We start from the raw sequence: 23,266 nt of genomic DNA, 5'->3' as shown, positions 1-23,266 counted from the left end.
AAAGGGGGATTTTAAGACAGGATTTAAAAGAGGCTCGGAGTGGAGGTCAGCCTAACGTGCAAGGACAGCTCTTTCTGGAGTTTGTGAGCTGTGACCACTAAATGCAGTCTCTCCTCTGTTTCGGTCTTTATTTTGGAAAAGCCTGAAGGTGCTGGCTAGTTTATCCCAGTAGCCTCGAAGGGAGAGTAAGTCAGAAGATAAAATCAGGGGGATCCACAACATCAAATTAATAATCAGGAAAGCAGAATGTGTTATTCCCCTGCAACTCTACCAAACATCACTATAAATTTCACCCAAAAGCCAGATATCCCAAACTTTTTGTGAGTGGTTAATGTTTTTGAAACCTTCCTACACTTTATAACCTTTTGAGCATCGAGAACAGCTCACATATTCAAGTTTGGACAAATAACACACATGTATGAAGAGTCCTGCTGCATGCAAGTCAGCATCGACTGCTTTCCTTCTCGCAGAGACATTATACAGTTTCTCAACATCAAACATTCTGCATCATCACGCAATAACAAGAGAGCGGCAGGAAGAAGCAGACAGCTTAGTATGTGATGAAGTTTTATTGATTCACAGTAATGATGAATGAAAGGTTTGTGAGTTACTCTTGAGATGAAATTTGACTCTGACTCAGCCAGTGTTTATCCTCAGTGATCCCAATTTTCCCCAAAAGGAAAATGGTAACAGAAGCTTATCGCCTTCATACCTTAAATTCTTACCAGTAAAATAAACATGTGGGCACAGATTACTGTTTGTAGAAATAGTGATTAAAAGAAAAAAACAAATACATCACAGCTCAAAGGAAACTAAATCACATCACATGAAATATTTCTTTCTTTTTACTCTTTAGATGAGGTCAAAGTCCCTGAGAGTATAGCTTTTGATAATTAGGATTGTAGATAAGCGCCACACGAATCACACTCTCAGATTGAAAGTCAAAATTAAAGCTCGACTGGCCATGAAAGAGATGATATCCCATCACAACATCTATAGCATGGGCGGTAATACAGCAATATGATGAATATGAACCAGCTTACGATATGGATTGGCATATACAGTTGAAAACACACAGAACGGACCATGGTAATATGTCGAAATCAATTGTACACAAACACAAAATGACAGAAAAGCACATCAGCAAACATTAACCTTGGATTTTCTGAACTGATCATCCACACTAACCTAAAACATTTGTAACTGCAGACCTGAACGTTTGACCAGCCGTACGTTACTAAATGCTGCAAAAGACTGACAGGGCTTCGTTTCAAAGTCGGCATCATGACAACCCTGCGGAGGACTTTAACAAAACAGTTACAGAACATAATGAAGTCTGCGGCTGTACTCATGAATGGCATGTCCCTTCCTGGACACTGTCCACTAGAAAACTGTCTTAACAGGTTCGACCGCAAAGACAACGAGCCAAACACATCAAACACTTTAACGGGTGAAACAACACCATTAACATCCACTCCGGGCTGTAAAACAATATGGAGTTGCATCATTGTTGGGTGGAATACAACTTACTTATTCAGCAGAGATTCTGTGAATTTCAGCAGGCTTTACCTTCAGCAGAAATAAGGCCTCTGTTTACTGTGCTGAAGCCTGAATTGAGGAGTTTATTTTTTTTCTCCCAGACAAACATGTTGTTCTCGTTGGGGAGCACAAAATGCCACTTTGTGGTTGGTCTCTGCACGGCTCCCTACGAAAAAGCAGCCCTTGTAGTAAAAAAAAAAAAACGACCGTCTGTCGAAGTCGCCCTGCTTGACAGTTTGCAGCTCTCCTGTTTGACTTTCGTATCCTTTCTTTCGAACGTCCGAGCTAAGTATCGCAGAGGACCGGACACTTTCTTGGAGGTTGTGCTATGATGGAACTCCAGATTCCTTCTCTTTCCAGGAATCCATATGTATCCGTTCCATAGTGTTTCTTAATAAAGCACATGCTGTAGCCTCATTCTCAACCCTAACCTTAAGTCTAACCAAACAGACGTAATTAAAAGGCTTTTTATACACTCTCCGAACCCAGCCTGCCTGCCTGCCGACCACAGTTCTGCGGTTTTGTCCGAACAACTTTCCCTCCCATCAGAGAAAAACTGTACATTACTGTACGTACAATTGTTTAAATAACTAAAATACAAAAAAAAAAAAATAGATCAACAATTGTTCATCTGCAACATGGGATTGTTCTAAGACTACATTTTGTAGCAACTAAATGAAATATTTTTGTTTTCCTTGGCTGATTATATTACATAGAAAAAAAATAATTTCTTTAAATAAATGCTAGCTAACAAAATCTTTACTGAGCATGCGGTGTGTCACTGCTTTGAATAAATAAAGTACAGCATAAATAGCACATTGTATATGAAGACAAAACACAACCATATATTTAACTCTCTGGAATGTAAAAATTCATAAAGTCATTTTTAGATAAACATCCTAGATATTTGAGTTTGGTGGCTAGTTGGAAATAGAGCAGGAGTAAAAGTAGAATACTGATGTTTAAAAGATAAAGTGCTTTGTTCCATAAAACTGTCACTGCTTCTTGTATGTTCGATATGAAATGCTCAGTTACATTTTGTTAAAATGAAACTAATGATAAAGTAACTACAACATCTTTCACCTGAAAAAAAAACAAACAAAAAACAAACAAACAAAACTGAGGTTAATCTTTTGACATACAGTATTGTTAAAGAGCACCAATGGCGAAGTACTGACGGTGATCGATTTCAAACAGGACTTTGGAAGATACTTAACAGAGACACGCTTCACACATGTTCTCAGGTCGGACTCACTCTTGTATCTTTTGCTGTTTAGCTGCGGTGGCACTGAGGTCTGTCACATGTATACGCCAAGAATCACTAATTTTAAGTTAGTAGTCCACATTCACAAAAGTCACTATGGCTTGAATCTTTATCCAAAGTCTTCTTCCTTAACAAGAGTATAAAAGCATGTTGAACCGCCTTGCAGCTCCTTTGTCGTTGGCTTTTTGAGTTGAGAATAGAGTCTCTGCAAAGGTCGCTGCTAATTCCCACCTGCCAAAGAGGTGAGCAGGCTCCATCAGGATGTGTTCTCTGTTAAAGTGGGTCCTAAGATTGTCATAGAGCAGGGGGAGGCACCGACCGCAGCCCACCCTGGACGGTCTCTGGGTTCTTCTTTGTGGTGGACTCTGCGGTAGGCTACACAAAGTTATTGGTGATTTGCCTCTGGTGCTCAAACAGGTCTTCGGTCTCGGCGCTGTAGGCATCGCCTGTGGAATTAATGAGTCAGCGTTATTATCAGGAGAGGAGGAAGGTAAAAAAACCACAACTGGTTTAAAAGCTGTTTGCAACAAAATATGGCATGACACACAAGGAATTTTGATAGGATTGACAGTAGGCACGACTTCAAATAAAGATAACGTGCTTGCATGAACCAACCTGCTCTTATGAAAACAGAAAGTAAGAGTGAATACAAATTTTGAAAGTCACGCTTTTCCCAGAGAGCATTACACCCTGTTTGAAATTGCTGAAATTATAACAGTTTACGCTAAATGAATTAACAATTTCCCCAGGTACTCTAGTTTCCTCACACAGTTCAAAAACATGCATCGATTCTTCAATTCCAGCATCATATCTATCACTTCTGATTGCAAAATAAGAGCCGCAATCTTTCATTGTGTCAACTGAACCTTTGCTGTCCCTCACAGATAAACATTTCAGAAAGTTTGAAGCGTTCCTGTTCTCACCTGCGTGACAGCTGTACATATAAACCCTGTGGCCGTCGTATCTGCACCGACATCTCATGACATTGTTCATGAAGTCCGACTCAGCCATGTCCATCGACGGATTAACTTCCACCTGCAACACAAAATAATCATGTATCATGATGATCTGTTTCTCATCCATAAAAAGTTGGATGAATTTTCCAAACAGCATTTATTTTTAAAAATGTCATTGCATTGTACTTTCTCATGGACTTCATATTGGCAGATTGTTTACTGGTCTGCAGTGAAGCATGCTGTAATGCAATGCCCAAAAGATAACTCAAGGGAAGCCTGATGTGGAAGAAAAGTGCATCTTGTTCCAAAACATGTAACAAAGATACTTGTGTCCACAGAAAACATCCTAAGTGGCTGCAGAAGAAGCTCTCCAACTTTACAGGGGAGGCTCAGGGAATCTGGTCACACCACAACCTCGACTCCAGCTCCTCACACAACAAAGCAGTGCCATAATAAGGGTTTAATTAGCTCGAGTATGAAGTTTGTTGCGACGAATGAACATTTATATGTCTGAAATCTGCCTTATTCTGCGTGCTGCTGTGCACTGTACTAATAGTCTGTCATTTGCAGAGCAATTGCTGATACGACCTTTCTCATAATCTGGCCTGGTGATAATACTGAGAAGCCATTTACTCTAATAGCTGCTCTGTACACTGCTACACCCAGTTAAAGTACAGGTTACAAACAGCTTCACAGGCAAGGAGGGCAAACTACAGTAAAAAAAAAAAGGAAGAGAATTTTAAAAAGAAAAAAGCGAATGTGCCAAATAGCGTCTCTTAATTTTTCAGAGAAAATTACAGCGTTGAAGTGTGTGAGAGTTTTGCAGCGATCCGGTTCGGTTGAAGAACGCGTTGCCGAGTGAAAAAGTGGCTATAAAAATAAAAACAGGGCAGGAGGAATTCCTCAGTGGCAAATTAGCCGTCCCTAATGGAAGGGGGACTAGGTGCTGTTTGAGAAAAAAAGGGAGGCAATAGTTAATTTGGGTAATTGGTGTGTTTCATTAGCATCGGGTGGTTCAAGGGCAGGCCCGCTGGATCTTTCTGTAAAGCATCAGAACAGTCTGGCATCATCTGGACTTTACTAGATAAATGAAAGAACACGGCAGAGGGATGGAAAGCTGCTGTAAAAAAGCTCTTTGTGTTTTTCTAAATGTTCAGATTAAAAACCGCTGCACCGCTTGGCTCACTGGGTGTTTTCTTTCTTGTCCTCACTTAAAGTTTAGTTGTGTACCTTGAGCACTTGGCCTCACATGACTGTGGCCTTTTCACCTTCAGGAGTTATTCCAATCTCTTTCACTTTATTATCTCAGCTCCACTTCTGTCCTCCTCCATCATTCATTCCTTCTTGTCGCCTCCACACACTGCGCTGCAGCGGCACGCCGCTTCATAATCATACCCCACTCAACTCGCCTAAAATACATCAAGTCAGCACATACCTTTGTGTGTGTGTGTGTGTGACAAAATAACTATGAGTAGATTTAATAAATGCATCCTCAATAAAGAGTACTGAAGTGTTAATTACAAGGCTTAATGTGACCTCTCAGACAAGCGGACTCGCAGCAATAATTATCCCAACAGTGAGTGAGACTGGAAGCCGTCTCCCACAGCCAGGAGGTAATTGGCGGCGTACGAACATCAGAAGACTCCGACGCTCCACAGTGGGATCAGAGGAGTCAACTAGAAATGGAGGATAATGGGCAGCGGAGCCCTTGATGTGTTTTAGTCTCGCTGCCACAATGATTCGGCTCAACAAAGAAATGAAAGGGATGACTTGTTGTGGAGATGACTGTGATGAGGTTGGCAAGAAGGTTTTACTGAAATAGAAACCTCAAGCCAACGACAAAATCCACCTTAAGCTCAAGTCAATTCCTTCTTCATATTAACTAAAACTTCCCATCGTGAGGAGGCATTCCAAGCGTCTGTGCTTCAGAGTTGAACATCGGTGGTGATAAACTCCTTTGTGAGTTTTCTTTGAGCAACTTATGAGTATCAAATTTAAGCAACAACTTTTTATTTCAATTTTACAACCTGTATTCTGCCGGGAATAAAGAGGACCTGGATGGCTGAGAAGCCAGCAAGCAGGTCGAAAATCCATCAAACAAACAACTCCTTCACTCAAAAATGAACATATATTATAAATGCTTCATTAAAACTGACACATACAGCAGTCTGCAAAGGTTGTGCAGTATTATTGGGGAGGCGTCTGATCGGACCCCAAAAATATTCAACAGCAAGAAGACAACAACACCAAACAAGCTGGCAGTGCCATGGAACTATCTGCTTCATCAGGAACAAGGAGTCCTGGAGTCAGATCCCCACAGAGGCCAAATCTGAACATCGCGTAGTTTGTTTTAGATTACACGGGGAGACATAAGTTGCCATCTGCACGAGATCTGTGCTTATCACTCTGAGAGGCTTGGGAAAGCCTCAAAAAAAAAAAAAAAAGAAAGAAAAAGAAAAAAAAAAAGGTGAGTAAGCTGGAAGCACTGATGCTGTTTTGAAGGCAAATAGTGGTCACATCAAAATGAAATGTATCGTCTGTTCACTCACATTTTGTGGGCCTAAAGTGTTGATATTAGCCCAAACACAAACATAAATGATGATACCTTTTGGGAAAAGTAAAGCAAACTTTAAAACCACCTCTCACCTGGAAGATGTAGTCTCCTGGTCGTACGTCTGTCACATCAACCCACTGACAGTCGATGTCGTGGCGATACGTGTCCCAGCAGCCCACAGAGATGCCCTGATCGCCCATATTGTAGCAAGAGAACCGCTTCTGGAGTCCTAACACAACAACAATAGGATAAATCACAACATCAAAGCTCATTTAATGCTCGACACTCCTTGCTATGTTTAAGAGCCTTTAGCTTCAAGAACTGCGTAAGAATACACACTGAATGAATGTTGCTGTTCTCATATGAGCTATTTCACCCATGATATAACAAGGAAATGGAGAGTGAACAAACAACAACTGCACTGATCAAATACATTAACCAGAAAACACAAATCTGTGCGGCTGCAGTTGAAATATTGATATTAATTTCCTGTCTCTAATGGGGAAGTGTATTTCAGTGAATAGTGCTGAACATTACCCTCAGGGCAATACGTGTCCTCCAGACAGAAGCTGGCCTTGTGTCCCTCTGCAACCCTCGTGCCGTTAAGAGTCAGCAGATCGTAATGCGTGAACACCTCGATGCTGTGGTAGTGCCTGTGACGACAGAGGGAAAGGCCCAGGTGAGAGAGAAAGAGAGAGCGAGAGTGTGTGTGCTTTTCGTTGAGCGTGTGCATTTACACTGAGTGAACAGTGGCTCCCCTGTGGCTCGTATTATCCTAATGAGCTCACTGCTGCAGCAGGAGCATGGGTGTCACCGTGACACCTCTCACAGGAGCTTGTTTTAGCGGCCGCCCGGCCGAGCTGTTTACTCACATGAGGTGAATGGAGGGCTTTGAAACTCACATGCCCAGCTCCGACATGCTGCCGTGAACTAAAGCAGACCTGACTGTGCATGGGCCGCCGTGTACTTCGACCTGCGGCGACTTGACAGGTTCAACCGTCATTTCCAACAACATGTGCCACAGGGCAGCGAATAACAGAGGAGAGACGACCACACGGCTTCCGTCCAATATTCGCTTAAGAGGACACACAAACATGTATTGTAGAATTCCTGAAAGTCGATCTTTTGACTGAAATTAAAAGGTATAAACAAACATACCACTTTAAATCCCAAAGTTATTTATCCAATCTGTTTTTCCCTCACAGACAAAGGCCCTTATGTTAAATATTCATTTTTCCTTTTTCAACCATCTTTCCTCTGGCATGTCAGCTGAGCTTGTTTACATTTTGGGCAGCAACTGAATCCAATTAAATTAAATTTAACTCAAAATACTCAACGTAGTCTGTGCCATTATTGCACGCACAAGCAATTTGGTATGAGGAACAGGTGTTTAACTGAGTATTTTTGAAAGCCTCTCAAAACCACAGTTCACCTGTACCCAGAGAACTCTGAACCACACTTTTCTCAAATATCCACTTGCAGAGTCACAGCAGCCCACGTACAGTGAGTGAAAAAAAAAAAGAGCACAATATCATCATTATTGCACTCGCGGTAGGTTGAGATAAAAAAAAAACTTTAACTGAGCGTTCTTTTCCTGATGACTTATTTTACTGTATTGTGGCAAAAATCATCCGTACTTTCTCGTGTCCTTGAAGCCCACTGTCCTGCTTCAGTTCGCTGTGTTCCTGCTCCAGCCTGCTAACAAGCTGCTCATTACAGTCTGGAGTTTGGAAGTGTGAACACATCAAAAGCCTGCATGAAAGAGGCCCTCCTGCACCAGCACCATCATTTCTGAGTGAAATTACCAGTGTTTTTGTTTAATTGCGTGTCTTCCTGACACAAGAGACTGACTTTGATGTTCATCTGTGTATTTCAAGCATGGCAGACACAATAAATGCACTAATGGAACAAAAACAGCACGAAGTATGTAATTGCCACAGAGAGAGAATTCCTCTGGAATGTAATGTCTGTCACAGGAAAAACTGTGGACCGAAAGCTTTAAAAAACAAAAAAGAACCAGATAACAATGATAAAGCAGATTTTGAACAGCCGCCTTCATCGCTGGCCTTATTTGAGAGAAATGTGGTGAACAGAGGTGGATGCCATTATTACTTTTTATTGAGTACCTGTCAGAGGCTGCGTTTCGCACTCCACCTCTGCACACAGATCAGGGATGCTCTACCTGTGACACTGGTGCCATGTCCAGCTGTCTTTTGTCGCTTTGGGTCTGAAATCGGAGCGGCCCAGGTTCATGATGCGGGAGGAGAAGCGCAGCAGGCGCCGGTGGCCGTACGGCCAGTTCATCCGTGCGGCAGAAGACGACAGGCAGTTTTCCTCGTTGGCGCAGGTCAGCAGGTGCAGAGGTCGGTCCTCCAGGTAGGCCGTCTCCTGGACCAGCTGGGCGTCCATAACAAGATCCGGCGCCGCTGGAGAAGACGTAACGCGTGTCTGATGTTACAGAGAACCGCACCAGCAGACCTACGATTGAACCGCTCAACTTACTGTCTGAGCAGCTGACCCCTGCAGCCTTAGCTCCACCTCCTCGAGGACAATGGACGTGGTTGTTGCGACGACACTGCTGAACTGAAAACTCTGTGCCCACGCAGTGAGTCCCGGTGAGAATCACTTCGGCTGCATTTGGGTCACCGGTCCAGTACCAGGTCTCCTGTCAGAGAGAGGGCGTGCGGAGGGGACAAAGTGAGCTTGTCAGATTTTTTATCATCCAAACGGCATCATAGCTCAGTGTCGACCACAATGACTACAGGGGCTGTGACTATGGATTATTGTCCATGTGTTCACTTCACTGTTGCATCAATTACTCAGACTCTGCAAATGGGATTTTGAAGAAATGATTCTTCTGACCCTTCAAGTCAGACATTTGCAAGATGACAATGATAGTTTTAGAGGTGGGAGTGTTGCAATGTCTGTTCAGTGAGGTCACTTTAGAAGCTTTGAGAAAAGTTGTCGAGACTTTCAGAGACCACAGTGACGTGCTGTTATGCGGACGAGATCAGGCGGTATGGTTACCTGGTGAGCGCTGGCGGCAAAGCCGAATCCGAGCTGTCTGCAGACCACCATGGCCTCGTTTATGCCCCAGTTCTCACTGCACACAGAGCCCCAGCGTTTACGACCCCCAACCTCCATCAGCACCTCCACACGTCCCTCTGTTGGGACTCTGCCGCCAGCAAGCCGCACCTGGAAATCCATGGGATTACAGAATTAAAATGGATCGGGGTTTTAAAGGATGATTATCAGTGTAGTATTTGACCAAAGTGGTTTCTGTACCGTGCTTTCTGTCCCGGTCTTAGGAACGTTACAGCGTACTGATGCATCCTGGGTGTGTTTGAACGTCCAGGGTTGGACTTCTTGGAAATAGCAGTCTAGGATGGAGCGCTCTGATCCCGTACATTGTACACTGTTCATATGGATAGGTCCTGTGCCTGAATGGCGAGAAGGAGATGTGGTAGATTTTTAAACGCTATTGAAAAAAAAAAAACAAAAAAAAAACACAAACACACACAAAGAGATTTGGAAACCAGAGAAGCAGAGACATAACTGAGGCTTTCTTGTGGTCGTCTGGGGCCACCCAACGTCAACACAAAGGCATTAGAAGATTTCATCACGCAAAATGGCGCCCGCAAGTGTGAGTGAGGCTCGAAAATCTCTTCACATGAATAAGTGTTCTCGCTTAAGCTTCAAAACCACAATGAAAAGTTCTTTTCTGCCTTGACAAAAAGCTCCTGCCAGCCAAGCAGCGGCACCACCAACATCTACTTTAGGCATCTGTCACACCTCATTACCACCACTGTGTTGCTTTAGGCATAACAACAACGCTGAGTGCAGTCCACAGCCCTGGATGGGCAAACAAGGCCGAAACTGTCTTAACGGTAAAAAAAGACTTCACGTGCGCCTGTTTGTCACTTAAACCAAGATAATCTCTAAACAACATGAAAAATGGTGGCTAAAAAGGCAAATATCTGGTACCATAAGGACGGCGGTACAGAAACAAACACAGCAATCTATGGCTATGTTGTTTTTGTAGAACAAAGGACACTAAGTGCAAAATTGGAAAGGAGGTAGCATTGAAATAAACACAACCAGCGCCACAAAAACGGTGGGAAACAGAAAAAAAAAAAAAAAACCTCCAGAAAAGGGCGTAAAGGGAGATAGTCGAGGAATGATTGCAGCCTAACTCAATCTGTCTCTGTGTTGGTTTTAGTAGATTGTAGGTCTTCTTCCATACTGGTCACCAAACGTGGGCTCACATGTATGAAATAGACAGATCTGAACCACTTCCGCTGCCATCTGAATGGTAAAGGCCACAGACTAGATCCAAACTACCACTATTTAACTTATCAAGACAAACATGGAGCCCGTTTGCGGATCCTCGAAATGAACATTGACACGGTCTATTTAAACCCTAGTTTGGGAAATCCACAAAACCCAAAATAAATTCCAAGAAACTGGCCACACACACACTTCACATGCACACAAATACACACAGGGTGTTTCACTCCCTGTATGTATGCATAGAGCACTATGTATATGCGCGTCCCGGGCTAAATTATACAGCTAAATCACAATGTTGGTCAAGAGAGGAAATAGAAATATGGTCCCTGTAATTTAACCCACTGATGAAGATGATAAATGTAACAATGATGGGAGTTAAAGTGCTGGCAGATAGAGACTGAACAGAATTGCACTTTTTTCTTCACTTTTTCTCCTTTCTTTTATATCCAGAAGGGCAAAACCATGAGCTTCAGCAAGAAATGTGAAGGACTGGCGGCATAAATATAATGGAAGAGGCACATTACACAGATGGTAACTTCAGTCTGGAATTTACAAGAAACTAGTTCAGTTTGATTACCGTGTAATTAGAACTGGCAGGTGCTGGAGATCAGTTTATAGATTAGAAAACTGTCTCTGTCATGGATGGAAACAGGGGAGACATTAGCATCGTTCTTGTTGAGAATAGCACACATAGTTTGGTTAGTGGTTACAAGGAAAGCCCAGTTTTTCTCCTCTCTGAAATTACACAGCGATTTAGGCACACTAAAACGCGTGCAGTGCTTTTCTTTCCAGCCTCTTTCCTTCTCTACGCCTCTAATAAAAGCTTGTTGTCATCTGATCTGTTTCCTACCGAAGTTTGTGAGTAAAACGGCCTCAGGATGCATTTACAGTCAGGAGTTTGAAATGTTCACCTGTGATTCAAACAGGAGTTGTCACGTCACTCAAACCGTACGGGCAAGCGTTCGAACAGATCAGATGAGCGAGACGACATTCGAGGGCAGAATTTCTGACTGGCAGACAATCTGCTGCCTTCTGCAGTCAACCGCGGCCGTTATCTCATTATCTTGTGTGATTATCATAAATAATTCAGTGTGCTCCTGTTGGGTCCTGCAGTTCCAGACTGATGACTCAAAGATTTGAACAAAATCAGGAAGATTTTCTGTCTAGTGCGCTGAGAGCAAGTGTCTGACCTTAAACACTCTGTGTACTGACAGATGCAAGCACAACATGTTGAACAACCCAGGCTTTCAGGGTGTCTTTTTCAATGGTTTGTTCCATTAAAGAGTAAAATTACATCTCTTCTTACAACATACAGAGCTGTGTTTATATATCCTACCAGCACATGGAAACTCAGACATCACAGAAATATCTTTAGCAGGCTGCGTGTTAAAGAAAAGAAGCTGGAAGACGACTTGAAAGTCCTGGCAACCTGCAGCAGTAGTGTATATGAGCGTAAGCTAAACATGAAAAGAGTAAGTGCTGTCCTGTCTGTGGACCGGTGTGTCCAAAATGAACGGGGTGTCAACCTGTCGACAACCTGAGCCAAAGTCAACCCCGGCAAAATAATGTCTGGCCTGATATTTTCTAATGGTTACAGTGACTTATTAAACTTCAGAATGAGCTTTTCCTAAAGTTTAAGGCTGTTATAAACATAAGAATTTCACACGTTATTTCAATAATAAAGGCTAATTAATCTGCCGACATACTTCCTTCCATAATAAGCATCATTTTGTCGTCCACACCAACAGGTGCCTCTCATTCAAGGGTGAAGGAAAACATTTGAAGTCAGTAAAATGCATCACAATTGCAAAGTTTGCTCCATGCGTCACTGTCTGGCCACAAATTCAGAGTTGGAAGTATATGAGTGAATGAATCACAAACCGAACCATGGTTTGGGTTGCACTTTCATGCGTAAGATAAGAGCAATATAATGTCAAAAGAGAAAATCTGCGAAAAGAGTAATTCAACCATTTGCCAAACATGCACAAACTACCATGAAAGATTTACACACAAGTTGTACATAACTGCATACACAACTGCAGATTTGTGGCTCTGGAGAGCCTGTTTTAGGTAGAAAATTTAAATGTTATCGGCCTCTCTTGACAAATTAGACACCTTGGACTTATAATGCTGTAATTACAATGAACCTGAACCAAAACTGAACGACTGATGGAAACCAGATGACAAGGCATGTGCAGACCACTGCAGACAGTCTCTTAAAGGACAGCCAACAAAACCAGACCTTAGAGATCAAAAAAAGAGAGGTAAAAGAAATAACATCACGGGCAGAATTTTTTTTTTAATTTAAGAGGTTCAAAAAGGTAGGAATACGCTTTGTTTGATCAAATGAACAGCTACACCAGCAGGATATCGTCCCACATTTCATTTACATCAGCATGATTAGAGACTACACCCAAGTCTGAGGCGCAGGGTTAAAACAGTTCTCACAACCCGTGAGGGTGGAGACACGGCTGGCACAGCTGGAATCTGACTGATTCTTTGCGTGTCACCAAAACTGGACATTTGAAATTGAAGGCAAAAGACCACAGCACTCAGAGAGTGAATTAAAAAGCTTGCTTGGATCGAGTAAGATTATGTCTCTGGCTAGGGTTACCGAATGCCAGCGTAAACCACTGCGGCTGATGGTATTTCATTTTGTGTGTGACTGTGTGTGTGTGTGCGCGCGTGCACATGTGTATGGTATTTGAGCGGCTGGAAGTCCTGGCACAAGACACACATAATCACAGCTGTCGATACTGCAATCAACACATTTGCAGCTTCACAACGTAACATACACAGACAGACAGACAGACAAACACACATGCCCACACATTATCTGATCAGCTGCTGCAGACGGGTGCGGCGTCTAAGATAAGTAAAACACATGCAAAACACTCCGAAAGTCTCCCTGTTGTTTGTGGAAGAGCATGGAGCAGAATAAACACATTCTAACCTCCCGATTGCAGATTCGAAACAGCCGAGTTAGAAGTGGAACTTTCTCAATCTTCCAGCAGCTTCTGTCTTACCTTGACCCATAAAGGCTCCCTGCAGGGCGTCCTTCGCAGTGCCGAAGCCCAGTTCTCTGCACACCACGCTGGCTGCAGGTCTGTCCCACAAGTGATCCACTATGGTTCCCCATTTCCCATCTCGGAGCACCTCCACGCGGCCCTCACCCAGTCTGGGGCCGGCCTTCAGACGCACAGGCTGCACAGAACAGTGAAGGATATATACGTTTTGTTTTGTTTTTTTCTCACACTTGTATTTTTTTGGGCTGGTACAGATATAAAAACCTTACCACAACAGGATAGGGGGCCTGGGGTCGTCCTGAGGAGATGCGAGCAAACTGAGGACCCGGGACACACTTGACCACGGCGTGTCTCCCATTCTTACACGGACTGGGACTACGAGGGATGGACAGCTGCGCGAGGCACTCCGACAGGCTGTTCTCAGTCCCCCGGCAGTTAACTTTTTCTACCCAGAATCCCTTCTTTTTTGCCATGATGCTCAGCCTAAAACAGCAGAAAGGAAATGTTTAGTTAACATATTCACGACCACGATAACCTGGTTTTATTTCTCAATATATAATATTCATGACCAAATTAGCAGAGATTAACGGTTAATAACAGAAAATAACATTCACTCAAAACTAAATAAGCTAATTTGTTACATCAGGACTTAAATGGTCATGTTAGCAGGGTAGAAATGAGCTGGACATTCAAGCTGTGAGGTCTGCAAGTACCTGTTCCAGTATTATGTCTTGTTATAAAATGGCTAGTTTCTGGATAGGAAAAATAAAATGGACACAGCTGTCTTTTTTATTACCTTGTTGAAGGATCCGCTACCTTGGTATCCCATATTTTCCTGTTGGAGAGCAGAAACGAAAGTCACATTTCCCAAGTCCGTATATTTTCTGAGGTTGTAAACACACATACATGCAGATGATCTGGGAGACATACTCTGTTTAATCTAATGTTTCTGTTCTTCTGAATGTACCTCAGCCATAGCCCCCCCCCCCCCCCCCCCCGCCCCCCCCCACACACACACACACACACACACAACAAGCAGCAGCACAAACACAACAACTTACTTAGAGAAGCTACTGAAGTATGAATGAATCACACAACTCCAAATAGAACTTTTGTTTATAAAATCAGAATGAGCTGTGCATGTGGATTTGTGGCAACTGTAGTTTAAGAAAGAAGGTACTGTTCGTATCATCTTTAAGCAACTCCAGTGTCTTTTTTTATGCTTTCAGTAGCAGAAATTTCCATCTGGAATATGAACTGTTTTCTATTTATTGTGTTTACTGTGTTTATGTTTGGAAAAATGGACCAGTGCAGTTTACTGAGCCAGGCAATACTAAAGTCTCTACACTGATATAAAGACGTTTTGGATGGAGATTTGGAATATAATTTCATCTAAATTGGCACACTTCAGCTTCAGAACATGTATTCCTGGCTTACCAAGGCTCGCTGCAAAATAAAGAGATCTGTACATAACTACAGAACATAACAACTATAAAAGGGTTAAAGGAAAAAAAAAACCTACATAAGATATTTTAGACTGTGTTGTTAACCTCCAAAGCCACAAGCAGCCCAAAAAAATCATGACATTCAACATCTATGAAGTACAACATTTCTGGGAAAACAGGGTTTGGACAAGCATGTTACACAAACAGAAACTCTGGCATCAAGCTCCACTGACTGTCCAAGAAATGCCGACACAAAACAGAGATTGATGCACTGGCTGGGCTGGCTGACTTCAGAGAGCTACGGCGAGGAAAGCCTTCTGTTGCCTCGGCAGACATGCAAGGCAGATTCGCCACAAAGACCAAGCCGGGACACCCTTAAGCCACCGCAAGGTGCGACAACATCGCCAACACTCATTAATTACACCAAAACACCCACAGGCACAAATGCTTCGACCAGAAAACTCATTCAAAGCAATAATACAGCAAATTATTTATATGAAACCAATACTCAGTTGGGTTTTTTTTTTTTAATAAGTTCTGACAGATCAGTTCAGCTCTGACAGCAACAAAATTACAGAGGATAGAGTTGATCAAAGACGAATACTGGAAAGTTAATTTGAGAATATAAAAACCCATTCACTGAAAATGTCTTAAAAGCGAAGCACATGCACATAAAGTATCTTTTCAAGCTGGATTTTTTATGGACATCATCACAGCATCACAGGTGTGGGCAGCTTGAAAGGTCTTTTCATGCTGACTAACACATTCCCCGAAGCTGATTTCAGCAGCATTGCCTTTAAAAGAAACAAACACGCAGGAAGATATCTGTTTGAAAGTAAAGGCGGGTCAATATTTGTATTTCTGACATGAAACTCCAGACGTTCCCGTAAAGGTAAGGCACAAGACTGATAAACAAACTGAGGATGTTGGAATCAAGAGGATCATTGTCTGCAACATGATGTTATGTTGATGGTTGCGTGAAGTCATGGGGTGCTGACTGCACACTTTCCACAATCACATAATAACTTGTTTCCTGATGCTGCAAGTAGTCACAGCGAAATAAGATCCCACAGCCCCGGAGCTAAAAATATAAACAATCTCTCATCAGAAAGTCTTTCGGTATTTGTAAAGACAACATGCTACCAGAAAAGCTTTTTATATTATATATACTTTCATATGAGAAATTATTTCACAAAAATGGGGGTTTGCAATTTGTTGAAATAATTTGGGAAAAACAGTCTTCAATTGAGGTATTTCTCTGGCCCATTTCAAGCATAGATGTAGTCCAAGGTAGGTAAATCCAGACATTAAAATATGGACGTCTGTGAAGAAAATGGCGAACACGGTGGAAAAGCTCCTGCCTCACAGCAAGCAGATCCCTGCTTGGAGTCTGAGCTCAGGAATCTGCCTGTGCCTTTTGGGGTATTCCCCTTTTCTCTCTCTGCCGAAAAATATGCATGTCAACTTAATTGGTGACTGTAAAATTGCCCCAAGGTAAACTTCAGATTGCTATCGAGAGAAATATTTTCCATCAACACTCAAAAGAGAGCATCTGGTTGCCTTCCAAATCAAAAGTATGAAAGACATGTGCTTTTAGTATACTTTTTTTAAGTATACTTTGCTAGTACGAGGTCGGGTTCCCTTTCGGTTTTAATGTGGGACATAAATCTGGAAACATCCCTCAAGCTTTCTGATCCATTGTCACATGATCACATCATGTAGCTGCTGTTCAGCTGTCCGCTGTACGTCCAGAATGTGAATGTCCTGTTCACCGTATCTCAAATAGGCGCTATGTGATTGAAAGCCGGACGACATGGAGGTCAACCCCAACCAGGCAACACTTTCTCAATCTTCTATTCACTTTACATCAACTTTGATGAGTCAGTGTGAACTGCAGCCTCAGTTTCCTCTTCTTCGGTGACAGCAGTGACACTCTCTGTGGTCTTCTGCATGTCTTGTTGCCACAAATGGTTCCATCCATCGTCTCAGACTAGTCTGGACATTTTCTTCTGACCTCAGTAAGTGCAGGAATACTGACATATCTGAAATACTTGTGTCCGTGTACACGAACAGATGTAACTACTCCAGTGGCTGAATCCTAAAACCCTTTGCCTAAAACTTCCAGAAGACCCCATCAAGGCATATATTTAAGTCGGCTTCAAGTAAAGCCACACGCAATGTGGTAAACTGTGTTTCACTGTATAGAATTTAACACTTGTTCTTTATAGTGTCTTCAATTGCACTTGTAAAATATCTTAAATGTGTCTGCCATGTGGCTTCTCGTACCATGGAATAGACAGCGTGCACAACGCATTTTCCCATGAGGCAAACATGTCTGTGACTTGTTTGTGACCTGACCACAGACAACTCAGCTAACCAGCTTCCCTCATCAGAAACCGAAACTCTACAACACAGGCTATAAATGATACCATCAAGTCTTTTATTTTATAGAATTATAGCATTGTTTGTCAAGTTGAACTTGATTCAACCGCAATGAAAAGCATAAATATTGTAAAAGATTTAATAATCAGCAACTTATCCTATTTATGCCTTATTGTGCAAGTTTAAGAGGCAGTTTGAGCTTCATAAACCAATTACCCTGAGATTGGTTTGTTTTTCACCTCCATAATGTTCTTAAGCCTTGTTTAACCAAACAGCACATCCAGAGCTTGTTGGAAAGCCGAGAAAACAGAAGCTAATGACAGGGAGTCCCACCTGTCTGTTACCTGATGAGCCTTACATCACTGTTTGGGTTTCATCCCTCTCCCAAGGCTCGGTGGCTTCAGTGTGTAGCCGTCACAAGTTAAAACTAAATGGGTTTTCAGAAGGTAAGATTATTTCACATTAAAGGTCCTGAATATCACACAACCGTAGGTGCTATCAAGTGGAAATCCCTCCCACCACTCTTCAAAGAGCACATGCAGTATGTCTGCTGTGCAACGGATTCACATTGCTTACACAAATTTACTTCTTATCTGTACCTAGCACCTCAGTCGTTTGAGAAATGACTCCATCCTGCCATTGTACTCTTCATGGAGATTAATAAAGTCTGCTTTCTGTCAAACTGACACAATGCCTGACAAATTCAACAAAGCAAAATGGAAGGGCACTTCACTTAAAACACTTAAATCTATCTTTAATTAAACATCATTTACTGAAAGAGTAATAAGTTTAATTTTAGAGAGCTGTAGTAAATCCCTGTGCCATTCACTACAATCACCCCATTTATTGTACGTCTGTTTCTATATCACAAAAAACTGATTTTAAAGGTACAATCAAAGAAAAAAAAACTGAGATAACAAAATCCAGACAGCTTGGATGTCAATAATATTAGATGTTGATGGAAAAAATAAATATTTAAAGCGCGCCAAATATTCAATACAATGATCAAAACTTTAACTTACTTTAACCACTATGCTTTTTTTGTGGGGGAGAAAAAAAAAAAGCTACAGTAGCTATTTCCATGAATATTTCCATCAAAACGTCTCAATTCAGTTCAAAAAGTCAACATCCACAGTCTGTTCCTCACCAAGAAACACACGGCAGCATATATATGACGAAATTATAAGATGGGAAAATAAATTAGAGAGAAGGGCAGGAGAGGAGGATCACACAGACATCAGACAGGAAAACCAGATTCGGTCACACATAATGTCACCCAAAAGCCCGAAAATGATACCCCCATCACAGAAAAGATTCCGCCGAAAACATAATTAAACATAAAACCCCGGGTTAAGTCCCAAATCACCACAGTGACAGAGAAAGACAGACAGCTGCTGACACAGCGGGCAGCGCGGCAAACTGCAGCTGTAATTGGCTATATTTCACGCGAGCAAGCGAAAATCTGGCTGGTCTGACTGCTGCTCCCGTACTTTCTCTCCAGCTCCTCTTTCTCGTGTTACGGTCTTCCTGCCCCCTACGCCAAGTCCGTCTCACTCTCTCTCACATACAGCTATAATTGGGGGTGTTTTTTCACTCTCAGCAGAAGCCCCAGAGAGCTTTGGTCCTGACCAACTTGTAATTACAGCATCTTCAGAGTTCCATCCAAGAGACACATGGAGCTGAGAGCCATGGCATGGTCCAGCATTTCTCAGAACGGACTGAAAGAAGAGAGAAAGGAGGGGGGTACCTCTGGCTAAAATTGGTCAAAACCTGAGTTTTTTCAGTTTTACTCAACATACAGTACGGTCTCAAGCCAAGCTGCTTTTCTGTCATCCGTGTGGTTGTTATGTTTGGATAAACATCACATGTGCAACAACACATCTTGATTTAGACACTTAGAACAATCCATCACCGTTTTAGAAACCAAATACTGCAAAACAAACTTCAATATATTACAGGAAACAAAAACAGAGAGGCACATGTTCTTTTTGAACCAGCTGGAAGGCAAAAACACACTTCAAAGCGGGAGCAAACACACATCTGTGGAGGCTGAAAACAGGTACAGATTTGGAAATACCAACATCATCATGGCTGAAACCAGAAATTGAGGCTTCAGCGAAAACAGCAGGTCAAACTCAGGACATACAGACCAAAAGGTATCAAGTCACATACCGCTTCCATGCCAGGACTGTATAATTTACACACATAAAAAAAACAACGAAATCATCACAACAGCATACATTTCCCATACTGCAACTGTACAATGTTTTTGTTGTGGTTTTGGTCAGAAAGTGAAGGAACAGAAGGACTGCTGATATTCAAGTTCCTCTTCTCAACCTCAGAGGAAGACATTATCACAAAACAGCAGTGAGCAGATTCCCTCAGGGCTTCAATCCAAGACCTTCAAGCTACAGCAGTTCTGCCCTCTTCTGTCATATCGGTCTTCCTGGTTAGCAGCCAAATATCCACTGTTGCAGCTGTACAGATCCACACACCCCGGTCCTCTCTGAGCTAATGCTTACACTTATCAACAGCAGTTGCTTTTAATTTGTACAGTAAATCTACACTGGAGCAGAATATCAAGAAGATGTGTGAAAAGCATCACACCTGCAATGCGGAGGAAGCTGCGTTCTATTAAATGGCCCAGTAGAGACAGTGTACTGAGTCAAGCCAGGTTGTTTTCGGCGACTGCTCATTCTGAGAGCCTTTTATGACTGAAGATATGACACAGGATCATTTCAGCCTCCAACAGTGGGATCCAGTTATAGCTCCACTGTCTTCCAATAACACAGGAGTGCAACGAAGACGGCTTGATCCAAGGGCAAAGCGAAAAATACTCTAATACACTCAAGAGAGTGAGTGTGCGCCGACAGTGACAGTGTGTAAAGTCAATAAAAACTTAGAAAAGTCTATAAAACAAATAAGTTCCCCTTTGACAGCTACAGCTTTTCAGTGGCAAGAGGAATCTAGCGCGTACAGTTCAGAGCAGATGTTGCGGTCTGTCGCCGATTGAGTCAGACTAACCCCGGCCAAGAGCGGGAAGAAATAGCTAAACTGTGAATCACCTACACTTTCTAGGAGTAAGATCCAACTGGGTCCCCTTCCACCAATGGGCAGAAACTACTCATTCCTATAATAGCAGCAGAGTAATTTTCTTCCCATGTGTGGTCTTCCTGCAGTGTAAAAATAGAAACATCCTCAAAACCACAAATAATGCTATTTTCAGAAATAAAGAATTGATCTTTGCCAAAGAAGGAAAAGGAGACACACAAATGCAATGGTATAAGCATCTGTGAAGCAGAATGCAAGTTTGGATTAATAGTGAACATTACCACTTTTACAGGGAATCCACATTTTGTAATGGCGATTTTATTTCAAATGTTTGACAGACGCTTTGATGTTCATCTTAAAACTGTCAGTCCAAATAACAGAAGCCTGGACATTAGTTATAGCCTTTTTTTTCCCCTTCCCTTTTGCTGATAATGATAACACATATCAATACATTTGTGACTATACCGAGAAGTTCCTGTTACAAATTTATAACATTTTGAACCATATCTCGTATAGAAAAATAGTCACTTGGTCATTATTCATCCTTTAGTAATATACAGTATTTCATAGTTTACTTGTTGTTGCATTTATAAAACTCTACATGTTAATTTATAGCAATTGTACCTACATAGAGAAAGCATGTAGCTGAGGTGGGAACCGGGTTAATAAAAAAATAATAATAAATAAATAAATAAAAAATGGAGGAAAAAGGGAAGAGAGAGATGGTACAAATCCACAGAGGATATCCTGCCAGTGACACTCAACACAGACCATCGTGCCAGCCTCCAGGAACTACCACTGTCTCACTCATGGTATTGATGGGACAGTTAAAGCACAATCAGCAGTGATATTACAGCTTGGCATGAGACTCTAAAAGTGAAAGTGAGGCTGTTTGTCCAAAAGTTGGGAGCTGAAGATAGCATCAGAGGGGGAAAGGGAGCGAGAGTGAGGGAGAGGCAATGAGCTGTGAAGAGGTGATTTGCCTAGAGAGAGAGGTGTAAAGAAAGGGCTGCAGAGAGAGGACCAGGATCCCTTTATCATCATCCCATGGCCGAGGAAGGGGGGCAAAGAGGGACACGGGGATGGAGTGGCTGGGGAAGGAAGATAAGCCCACTGAAAACCCTTCAGAGTGGCTCTAAACTGGATGCCACTGCTGTGTTTTTGTTTTGTCAGGATGTGTTTTAATTCAGTTAACAAGGGGGGTGGATGCAATGGCATGCTAACTCACTGAATCACAGTCAATAGCCCAATATTTTCCATCTGAAACCTCCAGGCCATAAAGGCAGACTGTGCTGCTGTCAGTGAAGCCTGCAGGAAGGAGTCACACTCACTTGTATGTTTTCACATTGTGCTGAGTAGCCTCTGGAAAGCCGAGCATCCCGCACACCACCCGGCTGCTGTTGAGACTCCAACCCAAGTCGCAAACTTGCCGCCATCTCCCAGCATGCTTCACTTCCACCACACCCTCGGTAATGAGGCTCTTCCGCTTGGTAGCCATGAGAATGGGACGCAGACGCACCTCTTCGATTCGAACTTTACCGTGACCCTTGCGAAAGATGAACATAAAGTCTACTGTTACTAAACTTTCAAGGAATAACATTGAAATAAATGTGCTACATAAAGATGTACCTGATAAAGATGGTGCTGTCTTTGGAATCTGGGGGGCTCATATTGATGTCCATTTCCATAATATCCATATCCCGGATGCCTTTGAGAGGCCACATGGCCTTGCCACTGAGCTGCGGTGCTGCCATGAGGCCTGCTGGCAGTGGTGTGGCTCCTGGTGATGGCTGGCTGATGGGGCCGGCGCTGAGGGGCACACACCACCCCCAGGTCTTCAGAGTGCTTACAGTCATTTACACCCCAGCCGTTGTGTTTGCAGTCCTTCAGGGACTTCTCCGTGCCATCGCAGCGTACATTGTCCATCCATATTGGGCCTGTGAAAGAATAAACAATGCATAACTTAATTTATTGCGAATTTCATGGAATATTCAATAGAAGGACTTGGCAAAGCATCTGCACAGCAGCTCAAATCAGTTTCTAAATACCTAACACTTGACTTTTACTGGCACTCTGATATAAGGCTGCACCTTAGCAGGGTGTTTAGCAGTAGATACATAGTATTTTACAAGGCAGGGTGCTGTAGATCCTGCTCTCTGGATCCACTCAACCTTCTCTTTAATTTGGATTTAAAAGCAGCAGTAAAGAATGTCTATAAACCATGGCAAGTGTTGCACAACTCTGGCAAGCCAATGCTGTCATTATTCTAAAACAAATGCCTTTTTCAGTCCATATATTTGCTCTGAAGGGCTGGCAGAGGACCTTAACGAGGTGTAGTCTCCAATCCCACAACAAGTTATCTTTGTCACTTTATGATGTTAGTTATTTTGGAGGTCTTAATTGGTGGTCTTTTTATGAAGCCATGCACTTGAGTTGTGAACCAAAAGCGGTGTGCGAAGCATGATAGCTTCAGAGGTGACACTTTAGTGTAAACTTCTCCAACATGGCGATCTGCCACGATCAGTCAATGAAAAGCTAATAAAGGAATGTTAATCTAATTGGCCTGTTCTTGACTAGTAGGAAAAAGCTGATACACCACTCCCTTCCAATGAAGTGTGTCAGTGAAGCTTGTCCCTTAGCCAGCATGAACACCGACAAGGCCGAGCCCAACTAAATGAGCTGCGGCCCCTTTTTAAAATAATTACATCTGCACCTCAAATCACATTAAATTCTTTCACCATGATAAATTCACCTGCTGC

General features: G+C 42.5%; 2 protein-coding genes across 3 annotated transcripts in view; both read right to left on the bottom strand.

Annotated features, from left to right (window-relative positions):
• Window positions 1-550: 550 nt before the first annotated feature.
• The window catches only part of loxl4 (lysyl oxidase-like 4), a 25,151-nt gene continuing 2,435 nt past the window's right edge, over window positions 551-23,266 (bottom strand). Inside the window, exons 3-15 of the mRNA XM_030106743.1 lie at window positions 22,137-22,444; window positions 21,839-22,053; window positions 14,426-14,464; window positions 13,899-14,112; window positions 13,630-13,807; window positions 9,599-9,753; window positions 9,341-9,508; window positions 8,816-8,978; window positions 8,496-8,739; window positions 6,851-6,966; window positions 6,406-6,542; window positions 3,727-3,838; window positions 551-3,249 (exon numbers count right to left, since the gene is read on the bottom strand). Of these exons, the coding sequence (XP_029962603.1) occupies window positions 3,179-3,249; window positions 3,727-3,838; window positions 6,406-6,542; window positions 6,851-6,966; window positions 8,496-8,739; window positions 8,816-8,978; window positions 9,341-9,508; window positions 9,599-9,753; window positions 13,630-13,807; window positions 13,899-14,112; window positions 14,426-14,464; window positions 21,839-22,053; window positions 22,137-22,444 (2,120 nt within the window). The 3' untranslated portion in view covers window positions 551-3,178. The remainder of the gene's footprint in view (window positions 3,250-3,726; window positions 3,839-6,405; window positions 6,543-6,850; window positions 6,967-8,495; window positions 8,740-8,815; window positions 8,979-9,340; window positions 9,509-9,598; window positions 9,754-13,629; window positions 13,808-13,898; window positions 14,113-14,425; window positions 14,465-21,838; window positions 22,054-22,136; window positions 22,445-23,266) is intronic.
• LOC115399412 (hsp70-Hsp90 organizing protein 2) overlaps window positions 21,982-23,266 on the bottom strand; it is a 16,891-nt gene continuing 15,606 nt past the window's right edge. For both annotated transcript variants that reach the window (XM_030106744.1, XM_030106745.1), the window contains exon 17: window positions 21,982-21,993. The gene's annotated coding sequence lies outside the window, so the exon portion shown is untranslated. The remainder of the gene's footprint in view (window positions 21,994-23,266) is intronic.

This window comes from Salarias fasciatus, chromosome 13 (assembly GCF_902148845.1).
Source record: "Salarias fasciatus chromosome 13, fSalaFa1.1, whole genome shotgun sequence".
In the NCBI taxonomy this organism is placed as follows: Eukaryota; Metazoa; Chordata; class Actinopteri; order Blenniiformes; family Blenniidae; genus Salarias; species Salarias fasciatus.
Note: the sequence above shows the minus strand (reverse complement) of the source record. Positions and strands in the feature narration are given on the sequence as shown.